The sequence below is a fragment of the Engystomops pustulosus genome, chromosome 1 (assembly GCF_040894005.1).
Source record: "Engystomops pustulosus chromosome 1, aEngPut4.maternal, whole genome shotgun sequence".
NCBI classification, from domain to species: Eukaryota; Metazoa; Chordata; class Amphibia; order Anura; family Leptodactylidae; genus Engystomops; species Engystomops pustulosus.
The window spans coordinates 135,600,212-135,614,360 of NC_092411.1; the positions used below are offsets into that span (position 1 = coordinate 135,600,212).

Here is a 14,149-nt window from a genome sequence, read left to right on the forward strand (position 1 = left end):
CATCTCAGACTGGTTTCTTGAACATGACAATGAGTTCACTGTACTCAAATGGCCTCCACAGTCACCAGATCTCAATCCAATAGAGCATCTTTGGGATGTGGTGGAACGGGAGATTCGCATCATGGATGTGCAGCCGACAAATCTGCAGCAACTGTGTGATGCCATCATGTCAATATGGACCAAAATCTCTGAGGAATGCTTCCAGCACCTTGTTGAATGTATGCCACGAAGAATTGAGGCAGTTCTGAAGGCAAAAGGGGGTCCAACCCGTTACTAGCATGGTGTACCTAATAAAGTGGCCGGTGAGTGTATATAGTCTCAATATAGTGTATATATATATATATATATATATATATATATATATATATCTTTTATGCATAAAAAATTTACCCCTTCTTTTGGTTTAAAAAAAATGGTGTTGAAGGGTGGATATTCACTTTAAGGGTATGTTGACAAGTACAGTAGCTAATGAGATGTACATTTTAGTTTTGGGTGGAGATCTTCTTTCACCTTTTTATGTGTAGATAAGAAAAGTAATTGTTTCTGCACAACTTATTTTTATTATAAAAGTTACTTACAGGCATCACCTATTGTCTCCACTTTATACACATCATAGTTGTCAATGATGTCATCAAAGGTAGTGTAGAGTTTGTTAAGGAAATCTACCACCTGGTAAGGGGTACTGGTGCTTGATAAATGAGTAAAACCAACAATGTCACTAGAAAGATACAACAAGCACATAATGCATTTGTTAAAAAACTTATTGCATCATGACGTATTGTATAAAAAGGCAAACCTAGCTCCACATATTCACCTGTCAATTCAGTGGACATTTGTTAGGGGGTTTTATAATTATACCTAATGGGGCGTCACGGATTAAGGGATATAGCAAAATGTGCAACGTTGCTATCCTAGGTACACTAGAATACTGAACAATTACAATAAGAAAATTAAAAAAATGAATGAGAGAATGTGTTATTTTGTTATCCTAAGTATATTTAAGGGAATACACCTTTAAGATATTGCTTAGCACCAACCCGTTGTACATTTAAGAATGATTATATAGAATTATTGAACATTTCATATATTTAGTTGTTGAATTTTGGTTTTTGGTATTGTTTGTCAAACTTACCCTGTTGCTGACAATGCATCACATGTACTAAACGGTGTTATACAGTACTGAGAAAAGGGGCTGCTATCTACCAATTCCAACTTGTCAGAGGCTCACTACACTCTAAGATGGTTGTCTGAAACCCCTGAAATTGGTAGGTTCAGATATTTTTTGTGACCTTTAGAGATGGGTTATATCCTTCCTAAGTGGCTGCATTTTAGCATTATCTCTTCTAAAATTTCATTTAACCATGGTATAGTATTTTTATTCTGCAGTATTTTGGAAGGGAGATACAGGGGAACATTTATCAGTGTCTCACATTAGACCATGGTAGAGTAGGACTAGATAGTCTTCTGCTAGCCCAATAGATTTATAACGGTGTCTGATACTGGATGAGAAATCATGGAATAGCTGAAGATTGTTGAGTTTTCTTTTGCACAATCTACTAGCTGCTCTGGTTCACTGTGCCAAATTTTGTAGCAATGAGTTTATAAAGACAAACACAAACAGGAGCACCTTCTATGAGGCAGAATGACTCCTACTCTGAAAACATAGAAAAGTTAAAATAAATAATTGACCACCAATGTAATATGTAAACAAAAAGCTTAGACACCTGGATACATATATAAGGACATTACTGTTATTTTTGTTTTATGTCCTATTGTAATTAACAGACTACTACATGATGACTTTCCTTAGTTCTGTACTGCCCATATGTAAAGTATGTCCTAATTTCACAAAAAAAACTATAAAACAATTAATAAAAACTAGAGATGAGTGAGCACTAAAATGCTCGAGTGCTTGTTACTCGAGTCAAACTTTTCCCCGATGCTGGTATTGAATAACGAACCCCATTGAAATCAATGGGAGACTCGAGCATTTTTCACTGAAAGAACACATTGAAAGAACATTAAAGAACACATTGCAGATGTTTGCAGATCTTTTCATTGGAAAAACACATTGAAAGAACACTGAAGAACAAATTGCAGATGTTGCCGTACATCTGCTAACTTATCCGAAGACACGCATGCAGAACGGTGTTCTTCACAATAGTAAGTGAAGAACAATATGTGTGAAGAACACATTGCAGATGTTTCCGTATACATCTGCAATGTGTTCTTCACTGTGTTCTTCACTTAAATGATCCTGTGTTCCCAGTGTTCACTGTTTTCATTGTATTCTTCACTGTTCTTCACTGTGTTTTCTTAAGTAAATGCTCGATCTCGAGCAGGCGAAATTCTCGTCCGAGCAACGAGCCGTTTCGAGTACTCTAATACTCAAACAAGCATCAAGCTCAGATGAATATACTCGCTCATCTCTAATAAAAACAACAAAATAGAAATGCTCCTATTCTTGCATTCAAATATTACATTATGTCACATAATTTAAAAATGCTCTACTATATTTTCTACATATCTGTGGAAGTGCTAGCTCCCACACTAAAGGAGCCCTCTGTGAAGATCATGCTTAAAATATATAACTCCTAACATTATTTTTGTGTCAGTGACCGGACTGGAGATCCACAGTAGTTATGTGGGATTATTAATGGCTGTAAGTATGAAATATCTCCAGAGCAACTACCTAAAGGTTAATCAATCTTATAATATTCACAGATGAAAGGATGTGTCCTTGTAAAATGTGCCTATGTGACCTGGGTTAAAAACATATTACTTTTTATCTAATGTATCCTTAAAGGGGTATTCCCACGAAGACAAGATTCTTAAATATATCAGGATAACAAAATAACACATTCTCTAATTCACTGTTATTAACAAAAATACAGCATTTCATAAATATAATTCCAACCCGTCTCTAACAGTCCTGGTGTTTACACATTTGTTTGCAACAGGATCCAATGGTAAATCTTCTGACTATGGTCAGATTCTTCTCATAAATAGTTTCTCTTATCTGCACACTGCAGTGCTCTCTGCCTCCTGCCCATCACCCCACAATACAAGACCAGCTTAGGCACAGGCATTTCCTGTTAGCAAGCAGCAGTGGCAGCAGTGTAGAGAATTACTCTAAAAGCTACAGATAGATAAGGTCTTTATAGTAGAGCTGACTCTGCATTTTATTGATTAGGTGAGTTAGCAGAGTTGAGAGTGTTCTTAGCCCACATTTACTAAGGAGTTTGCACCACTTTTCTGTCTGGCTTTGCAATGAAAAGAATGTGCAAACTGCTTGCACATGTATTTATAAAGTGTCTGGGCCAGTTTTGTGCTACGGCTGCACTGTGTCTGACAAAACAGAAAAAATGCGCACCTAAAGGGGCGTGTTAGATCTTAGTCGGAGTTTGCGGCACATTAATTACTGACGTGCGTCACAATTCTGTCTGCGCATGAGCAAAATACACGAAAAAAAAAATGCGCACACTTCCAGAGCAGTGCAAGGGGCGCCAGATTAATGAAGACTATGCACCATTTTTGATTAATCTTGCACACTCCATAGGCAAACTGCGCAAAGTGCAGTTGCACTAATTCTAAAAGATGTGTGCTATTGTGCTTTATATCCATCTTATTGATCTCATCATCTCTCATCTGTCCTGTCTCATCTTTCTTTTTCTGTGTCAAAACTAGTAGAATGTTCAGAAGCTAAATGAAAGTGCAGATAAAACCTGTACCCTGATAATCTAAGCACATTGTCAGCACACAGCATCTCATAGCATAGAGGAATCATAATGTGTCTGCTTAGAAATTCCCTGCCCACACTCTGAAATCTTACATTGACCTGTCTGTGGAGTGTTAGGGCCAAAAACTGCAATAAAACTGACTAAAATTGCAAAGTAAGGGGATAAAAATGATCTTTATTGATCATTAGAGGATTCAAATTTGAAAACTTTCTTTAATGGAAAAACCCCTTTAGCTGTAACTGTTTAAAAATAAAATGTAGTATCAAAGCAGAAAAAAACCTGGTGGTTGTATTTGCTTAGAAAGTCTGCAACTGCACAAGATGGAGGGATGGCTGTCAGTGACAGTAGGAAATCCCAAAGATAAGCCAGGAATGGTTTATTACCCCCCCCTGCCTAGAATAAATAAATGAATAAATAAAAACCCAAATCTGTATAAAAAGTAATGTTGCCACAAACCCACATCCCCCTATTGTTACTTTATATCCCGGCCCCCATTGACACAAACTAATTGTCATGTTTATATACAAAAAGTTACATTAACGTTTATTAAAAAATATTGTAGTAGGTCTAAACCATTTCTTACCAAATGTGTCACCAACACATGAACCCTTTCTTTCACTATAAAACTATACTATATTTTTTTGGAATTTATAATGAAAATTTTTTAAATTCTCTATCTCTCTTTTTATATGCAAGAAACATATTATATAATTATGTAATGCACATTTCACCCTAGCCACAAAGTTTAATCATTGACGTTTGTAAAATCTGTGAGTGTTTCTTTTTCAGCAGTCCTCTCATTTACACCACAGATAAGACAGGACAGCAATAGAAGATAACTACTCAGCAGAAACAGCATCACTGAATCCCCTAATGACAAAACACGATGGCCCTGCTTTTCTACTACCTTTCATCTGCACAGAGTATGCCTAGAAAACTCTCCCTGGACCACAATGAGGAATATTACTGGCCATGAAACTGTTATGCATATTGCTAAATACTTATAACATGGCAGAGAAAAAGTACATTAAAACGGAAAATTACCAGCTCACAGCAGACTTGTAGTACTTTAAAACGGAAAATTACCAGCTCATGTTTGTCATGATTAAGAGCGGAGCCTCCGCTCGAAACGCGTAGACACCAAGACGCAAAAAATGTATTGGAACCTTTTATGATGCGTGTAGAATAAAGTCTTGTTGAATTGGATTTTTGGCTGGACCGTGACCTTTTTTCGCATTTGGAGAGAAAAAGTACAGACAAGATGGCAGCCCCTATTGTGGCTCCTGTTGTTGTGCTCACTGGGGATCTCAGCAGGCCGGCAATAGATGACATTTAGGGGAAAATCATTTTAAAGGGGGTTGCCCACCAAAGAAAATTCTCAAATTTAAATCCCCTTGTGATGTTTACGCAATAAAGATTATTTTTACCCCTTACTTTACAATTTTAATCAAGATGGAATTATATCTGTAAAATGCTGTATTTTTGTTAATAACAGTGAATTAATGAATGTGTTATTTTGTTATCCTGAGTACCTATAATTAACTTGTCTTAGTGGGAATACCCCTTTAAGCGTAGGATGTCTTCTAAAGTCAATAGATATAAATCACCAATAGGATTGTAGTTTTGGTCATAGTTTTATAGTTGATATTTATTTTTAAAATCCTACCTGAAAAACACAGTTGCGCTGCTATAACTCTGAGCTTGTGAAGGTTTCCCTTGTCTTAGATCATCTGCAACCTGTTTCGGTAGCATGCCTTGATGAAAAAAAAAATCAACAGTATTATATACTGCTACAAATTATCAATATTAGAAAAACTATAGAAATCTATTTTCACAATGGAACTTTGTGAACTTTAATCTAATTTATGTTGCTCTCTAAAAAAAAACTAGTGATCAATTTGTCATTATTGCCACTGTCATTTTTTCACCCTCACAATCACTTCCTTCCATAGTTTGTGCAGGCCAGTCACCTGCATACCTATGGGAGGTAAGTTATGTACATTTTCCAGAATATAGTAGAGGTGGCACTCACCGATGTAGATATAAACTTCCTTTATTGAAAGATGTAGCACATAAGTGCAGAGCATGGTCTAAGCACTTTCTTTTTAGAGCCATTGACGCCTACATGTATCGATACTATACGTGCAGTACTTGGCAGGTGAACAGCAACCTGTCAATGATTTGAATGATTTACATGTTTTTCTATGAGTTTCCATCTACTTCCTTTTATGTTTTCTTTTCCTGTCCATTTTGATCATTCATTGGTTACGAGGTCTACGCTAGATAAGATAGAAATGTTGGTATTTGTCATGTTGGATCACTTATAAACATGACTGCTAAGACATAGCTTTTACTCTGTTATTGTCAGCACCTGTCCAGCAAAAGCGCAACCACAACCAGGCTTGGCGCTAGCTGTCAGACTGGGATAAACCACCCTAGTAAGGGCGAACCCACTATCAGGAACCTAACTTTGTATCTACATCGGTGAGTACCGCCTCTCTCTACTATATTGTGGAATACTTCAAAGGACTTTTTGTATAATGTTGAACACCATTAGATGATACATAGTATATCATCCACGGCTCCATCTAATATATGCCTACCGCTGCTTCCTTTCCTGAAGTCCGACACTGCTAGTGTATTTCTGTTGGATCATCTACATTTTCCACCTGCTCAGCAAAGTTTGTAGCAACTGAGTTTTGCAATGATGCAATATTGCACCTAATTTTTTCTTTAGAATCCAGATATTGTCGTTTGAAAATGTTGCACTTTTTGGTGCCAAAAATGTTTGCACTCCTGTGTTGGCATAGGGAAAATTTGCAAGAAAAAAAAAGTTGCAAAAACTTCTTTGCCAGATTATACACCCACAAAGATAAATCAAAAAAGCCCTAGCCCCCACCCCAAAAAAAGTCTATAAAATAGATGACCCCCATGGCTATTAATAATTAGAACAGATTAAAACTGATCTGCCATCATAGATTTAGAGAAGTTCTGCTGATTGGTGGGATTGATGTCACCAGAATCTAACTGAAAATGTTTTTACTACATATCCTAAAATCAACATAGAAATACTGTAGTTGTAGTATTATACATTCAGTAAACATTGAAGGAAAGGAAAATTGACTTACTGTATAAAAGACGGTCAGTTTTTTGTTTTTCATGCATTAGATCTTGAGTTCGCTCTGCAACTAATAGCTCCAGATGTTTACTATATTTTTCCATCTAATGTAAAGAATAACATTCATTCATTATCCAGAACTGTCCCTGTATACATGGTACAATAATACAGCCACTTTAACAGCAACGTTGTGTGACATTTAAGGGAACAATGCATCATCTCCTTTTAGAAGAAAAAGGCTCTTCAGCTTACAAACCAAGGACTGTTTGCATAGGCTAGCCATATTTCCATAACATTTAACAATAACCATACATATTAAAAAACATTTTACTGTCTGATTTATCTAAAATATCATTTTATTATAATTAATATTACTTATTTTTGAACACCATTATTTTTCGATTTTATTCAATTATGTGAGTGACTGTTATTCAAATGGTTTAAAGTATAATGACCAGTGGCTAGTGTAAAGGGGACTGAAGAATAACCTGTGATTTATTGTTAAGTTATTTATTTATGTTTTAATCTGTTTTACATTGTTCTTTGTGTTCAGTTTTTTTTTCTTCTGATTTTGGCATTTTGTTGTATTTCCAATTTGAGGATATTTACATGGTATATTGGAATTTCCAAATGACGAATGTCCCTGCATTTCTAATCATCCACCTTTGCTTTTTTTAGAGTTTCAGTTGATGCCTATGCTTATGTTTAAATTATTGTTTGTTCTTATCCTCACTCAACAGATGGATTTTGTTATACTTAGTGAGGTTGGGGGAATCTACAGAATGGATCTAATCATTTTTGAATTACCTCTTATTTAGCTTTTAACTTGGAAAACCAACTAAATACCCAAAAAGAAGGAAGAGATTACCATCTTGCGTTTGAATTTGGCTTTAAATTATTAGAGTGTCATATTTATTTTTGCAAATTAAATAGGTGTTCAGTAGACATGTCTTATGGAAAGATCCCACTTAGCAGAGGAAATTAAATTATATGATGTATTAGGCAGTTCCCCAATGCAGGGTCAAGACCAAGCAATTAATCTTCTTACACCTTGACCGTAGGGATGTAGTCACATAGTGAAGATGCAATTCAGTCTTATCTAAAACTGCAAAGTAAGACAAACCGTTGCATTAGGAGCAGACTAAAGCTCTGGTGAACTAGTGATGGGAATACTGCATAGACTGAAATAGAGCTTCAGCATTCAGGAATCAAAGTAATGTAGTCATAGAAGTATTTTTGACTAAGAGGAAATGATGGTGCAGTTTAGACTAATGTCTTACTGCAGATTATATATTCCTGAAAAACTAACATAGGTTTATAGAAAATTATAATTACATTTTATTATAGAAAAATAAAGGCTAGCACCCCTTTGGGTATAAGAGCTTAAACTCCAACAGTGTTCAAACACCCTAGAGGCCAAAAATAATAACAGTTTGTTTTTTTCATTAAAAAAAGATCTAAAATTCAAATCACTCCCATTTTTGTAGAAAGCATAAAAATAAAGTAAACCATAAACACAGTTAGGGCTGTGCGCCAGTTTTCTGTCAGACTTTGCACATTCTTTCAGATGCAAACTGTGCCAAATTTGTGTCACACGCACTCGTTTTGTGGCAAAGCTGCGCTATTCTTCATGCGACACAAATTTCTGCACTGAAGTCGGACCGTGCACCAGATTTAACAAGCAAAGTCCGACAGAAATGTGTTACACGCCCTATGTTAAAGGTGCACCCAAAAAAAGTGGTGCACTCTCTAGGGGCAATGTAGAGAGCGCATATTCATGCAGAACGTGTGCCAGAAGTCTTAAATATGGTGCTATCTGCACTATACACAGGCAAACTGCACAAAGTGCAGTTAGCAATGTTCTTAGTAAATGTGCACCAATAGCTATCCTTGCATCATAAAATGTCTGAAATATTCAAATAATTATCCCATACAGTGAACCCCATAACCAAAAAGAATGTCCAATGTCTGATTTAATGATTTTTCTGCATTTCAATACCCAGAAATATTTAAATTAAAAGTTATTAAAAGGTTGGACTTAAAATTAAAAGTTCAGCTTGTCCTGCCCAGATGTTACACAACATATTATTTTTTGGTTAAAAGATTAAAACATTACTAGAACAATCTAATTTTGGTATATTGGTACATTTTTGTAGCTGTAAAGAAGCTGTCCTGTTTTAGCAAATAAATATTCTTGTTTGTATACTCAATAATCATAACATTTTACCAATATACTTTCAGTATCAATTCCTTTTTTAGATCTTTGCTTGATGTAATTCAAAAGGAAACTTTATTATTTATTTTATGTGGATAAAAAACAAGTTCAAGCTCATGTAAAGCTACCCAAGTGAACGGCTTGTTACAAGGCTGAGCTTTGATTTTCTGATCCACTGGTTATAAACCATAAAGGTTCTTATTAGAGATGAGCGAGCACTAAAATTCTCGAGTGCTCGTTATTCGAGACAAACTTTTCCTGATGCTCGAGTGCTCATTTTTCAAAGGGACCATGGTTCGGGAATAAAATGTGTTATTTAATTGAAAAAGAATGTCTTCTCATAAGTTTGCAGATGTATGCAAACATCTGCAATCTATTCTTCACTGTTCCGCGCGTATATTATCTCTCGACAAGTTAGGAGATGTGAAGAACAGTGAAGAATAGAATAAAAACAGTGAACACAGTGAACACAGGATCATTTAAGTGAAAAACGCAGTGAAAAACACAGTGAAGAATAGATTGCAGATGTTCGGCACATCTGCTTACTTGTCGGGAGATACGCTGTCCCGGGATCCGCTCCTCTTCTTCCACTGAAGTCTCCCCGATCTCTCTGCCCTTCCTGATGTCTATGTCCTGGCTCCCCGATGTCTCTGTCCTGGATCCACAATGTCTCTGTCCTGGCTCCCCGATGTCTTTGTCCTGGCTCCCCGATGTCTCTGTCCTGGCTCCCCGATGTCTCCGTTCTGGCTCCACGATGTCTCCGTTCTGGTTCCCCGGTGTCTCCGTTCTGGCTCCCCAGTGTCTCCGTTCTGGCTCCCCAGTGTCTCCGTTCTGGCTCCCCGATGTCTATGTCCTTGCTCCCCGATGTCTATGTCCTGGCTCCCCGATGTCTATGTCCTGGCTCCCCGATGTCTATGTCCTGGCTCCCCGATGTCTATGTCCTGGCTCCCCGATGTCTCCGTTCTGGCTCCCCGATGTCTCTGTTCTGGCTCCCCGATGTCTCCGTTCTGGCTCCCCAGTGTCTCTGTGCTGCTCCCCGGTGTCTCTGTGCTGCTCACCGTGTTCTTCAATGTGTTCTTCACACATATATATATTGTTCTTCACATGCCATTTCGTCCGCACCGTTTCGCGCGTATCTTCCGACAAGTAAGCAGATGTGCCGAACATCTGTAATCTATTCTGCACTGTGTTTTTCACTGTGTTTTTCACTTAAATGATCCTGTGTTAACTGTTTTTATTCTATTCTTCATTGTTCTTCATTGTGTTTTTTTAATTAAATGCTCGATCTCGAGCATGGGAAATACTCGTCCAAGCATCAAGCTCGGACGAGTATACTCGCTCATCTCTAGTTCTTATATAATAACAGCAAACTGTATAATATTTCATCATACAAACCATAGGATTTATTTGTGGGAAATGGACAGCCCCTTTAATGCTACTGTATCATGATGTAAAATTTGCACATGAATCTGCAATGTGTGCATGAGGTTTTCTTCACTAACCTGAAAATACAATGCTTATTAAAAGAGGTGTAAAATTAAACAAAAATGTAACCAGTGGTACAACCCCGGATTCTTTACTCCTATAGTCCAATAACAGGCATGAGCCAATCATGTGTGCAAAAATAGTGATTAGCCTTCAGTGATCAAGGGAGCCTTACTGCTTCCTCTCTATGAGCTAGAAACAGAAGGAATGGGGGTAGCACTTGGAAAGCAGCACCAGGGGCAGTTGAGAAGGTCTTAATTTTTTTTAAAATAAACCATCTGTGTTACCATTACTGTTCCCTTTTGGGATTTAATTTTAGTCAATACTGTTATTGACAGAAAAATTGATATGTAAGTGAATATTGGACCTCCAAAACAATGACAGACGATTTTCTGTATTGCACAGATTGTCAGTACAGTATACATGAAGTTGTCTCTGAAAAACTGCTGCCTGTATGTTAGTAGTAATTCCCTAAAATAATATTCCTAAACTTTTACTATTAGGTACAAGAATACAGGAGGATAGCCTGGGGGATTATTAATTCCCTATGGCTGTCTAAGTATTCATTAGTGATGAAATTACTATTTTATAGGTTATATTGTACAAATATGTATGCCACCCCCTTAGAGAATATGTTATTTTAAAGCCACAAACCTGACAAACCTAATTCAGGATAATTACACAGCCCATATTTGAGGGATTACATGTCAACCAGTAGCTGTAAACCCCTGTATATGTCATACTGTTATTTGTGTCATTTTTATGTATTAAATTCAACTAGGTTTCCTAGTGTGTTGTTCTTTTAATGGTCAATTTTGTATAAGGCCTCATGCATACAAATGTGTGCACTTTGCAGGCAGCAAGCAGGGGAATTTGATGGGCAAAGACAAGCAGGAATAGGACCTGCTCTATGTGGCAGTCAGCTTGATGGGCATAAAGCAAAAGAAAGTAATGGGAATGTGCATTAGCTTCAAAGAAAAAGACGATTAAATATTCTTGAGGCCTAAGTCTGTAGTGTATACTACACTGTAAGAATTAATTGTGAACTATTTTAATTTATCTATATATACATTTTTTCAGTTGGATGTTATTAAAATATATAACTGTTTAAGGCTACATTCAGGCCCTACTGTAGCATGGCGGGCACACGTCAGCACCAGGGAGATGGCGCCGCTCACCCCTGCCCCTCTCCATAGGGATACATGGTGCACGGCGCCGTATGCCGAGAAAAGATAGGACATGTCCTACCTTTTCACGGCTACAGAACGGTAAGGTGCCCCATGTGTGCTGCACTGTACCGCTCCCGTATGACGCCACACACCCATTGCCAACTTGCTCTACTAGAGCAGGTTGTTTTCTCATATAAAGTGACCAGGAGTTACTGCACGTCCCACAGCCATCCAGTTAATGAACACTGAATCCAGGTGGTCAGGTAGGGTGTGGTAGCATGTGTGCGGTCGCTGCTGCCAGAGTGGAGGGTATACCCCTTTAAGCTGAATACTGTAAACCCTCTTGGTGTTGTACGCATGATTAAAAGTCATCCTTATTAATAAAAAGTTGGCTAACCGTCCCTACCCAGCACTGATTGACAGCTTTTTTATCCTATATATATAGGATTTTGTATTGCATTGGGAATAGTGCAGCTGCGACACAAATGTGTCTTATGTAACAAACGTTATAAATACATTTGCAAACAGTTTGCACTAAGAAGAATGTGCAAAGTCAGAAAGAAAACTGGTGCAAAGCATTTAATAAATCTGGGCCAATATGGTCCTGCACACGAAAGCCACTTATGCACTATTGCGAGAAACTGTCTTAGCCTCAGTCATGGGCAGGAATAGACCCTAAGAAAACAGCTTATCTACTGCTTAATATACAGGCAGTCCCCGGGTTACATACAAGATAGGGTCTGTAGGTTTGTTCTTAAGTTGAATGTGTATGTAAGTCGGAACTGTATATTTTATCATTGTAATAGTAACAATAAAGCTTCATTACAGACACCTGTGATAACTGTTACAGCTGATCATTGTAGCCTAGGACTAAAGCACAATAAATTACCAATATCCAGAGGTCGGTTTGTAACTAGGAGTTGTATGTAAGTCGAGTGTTCTTAAGTAGGGGACCGCCTGTAGTGGGAAAGCCAATCCTACCAACAACTAAATCGGTAAAAAAACATTAGATCATCCATCTTTCCTAGTTTCAGATATTACTGAGCAACACCTGAACATATTTGTTAGCAAATAGAGAGAAATAAACATCAATGTTTGTCCCCAGTAAGTGTGCTTGAATTATCAGTCAAAGTACATTTGTGAGGCGTAAGTCTTTTAGGAAATAAATCAGCCTCCATCTAATACAGAGTGAAAGACTAAGTTGTATAATTCATACAGTGTAATGTGACAGAGCCATCTGCTTTTCCCACATTTCATTGGTGCCATAAATACTACATTATAACTGGTACATAAATGCCATAAGACAATCAGCACCATCTGTGCTTCATAAAACAAAGGACTTGTTCTGTAAATTTCATGCTGTAAGACTTTCAGCTCCGAGCTAGAAATGCATCAAAGGAAAAAACAAATTTTAATGCTGAAATAAATTCTTATGGTAAAAAATTTATTCCACAATAAGAGTTAATATAATTTATCCCGTCATACATTGATGTTATATATAATAAAATGAACCTCTTGTATTTTAATGTCAATTGATGCATTCATCAATTACAAATACTAATGTTGTCTGTGGTCAGCCCTGAAAGCTGCAAGTAAATTGTATTAAAGGGGTTTTCTGGGTCATATATCCACTAAGAATCTTTCATGCAGTACCAGCATGCCACTACATAGTAGTTGGAGTAGAAAGCTTATTCAATTCTGGGCCTGCAGTTCTGCCACCTTGTCTGTACACAATAGTGGAGCTACTTCCTGCTCAGAATTTAGGGTAGGGGAGTGCTGGCACTTCTGCAGTCCACTGATTGACCATGATAATGGCAATCACTAATTACCTATTTTAGGGATTGTTCAGTAGGAGTTATGCAGCCTAAAAAACTACATTTACAATGCAATAAAGCACCTATACACTTTTAGTACAGTTTACAAAAATAAAAAGCATATGTCTATAGAGGGTGCAGTCACATTTTCTAGGGCAAAAATAGGGCAGGAGTCACAGTCATTTACATTTAGCAAATGCTCTTTGAAAGTTTTAATGGTAAAAGTGCACATGGTGCTTCATTGGATGGTATGTCCATTTCATAAAACAGGACCTACATCTTCAGTTTTTGACTCTAATGGATATAGTGTAATGGAACAAACTGGTTAAACTAAATCCTTTAATGAGTATTACATGACAACAGTGCCTTCCTCAGACTGTGTCAGGAACCTAATGAAGTTCACTGTGGCAATGTGTTCTTTTACTGATGGGTGCAATGGGATTGCTCAATGAAGGTCCAAGACCATAGATCTATACCAGTGGTGGCGAACCTATGGCACGGGTGCAAGAGGTGGCACTCAGATCCCTTTCTGTGGGCACTCAGGCCATTGTCCCAATTTCACCAAACAGGACCAAATCCACCAAATCTACCTGCAGTCCCAAGCAACT

The 14,149-nt window shown here is 37.4% G+C and overlaps 1 protein-coding gene across 1 annotated transcript in view; it reads right to left on the reverse strand.

Annotated features, from left to right (window-relative positions):
- The window catches only part of LOC140120064 (atrial natriuretic peptide receptor 1-like), an 82,250-nt gene that overhangs the window by 27,747 nt on the left and 40,354 nt on the right, over positions 1–14,149 (reverse strand). The window contains exons 18-20 of the mRNA XM_072139427.1: positions 6,869–6,962; positions 5,407–5,494; positions 579–718 (exon numbers count right to left, since the gene is read on the reverse strand). Coding sequence (XP_071995528.1) covers positions 579–718; positions 5,407–5,494; positions 6,869–6,962 — 322 coding nt within the window. The remainder of the gene's footprint in view (positions 1–578; positions 719–5,406; positions 5,495–6,868; positions 6,963–14,149) is intronic.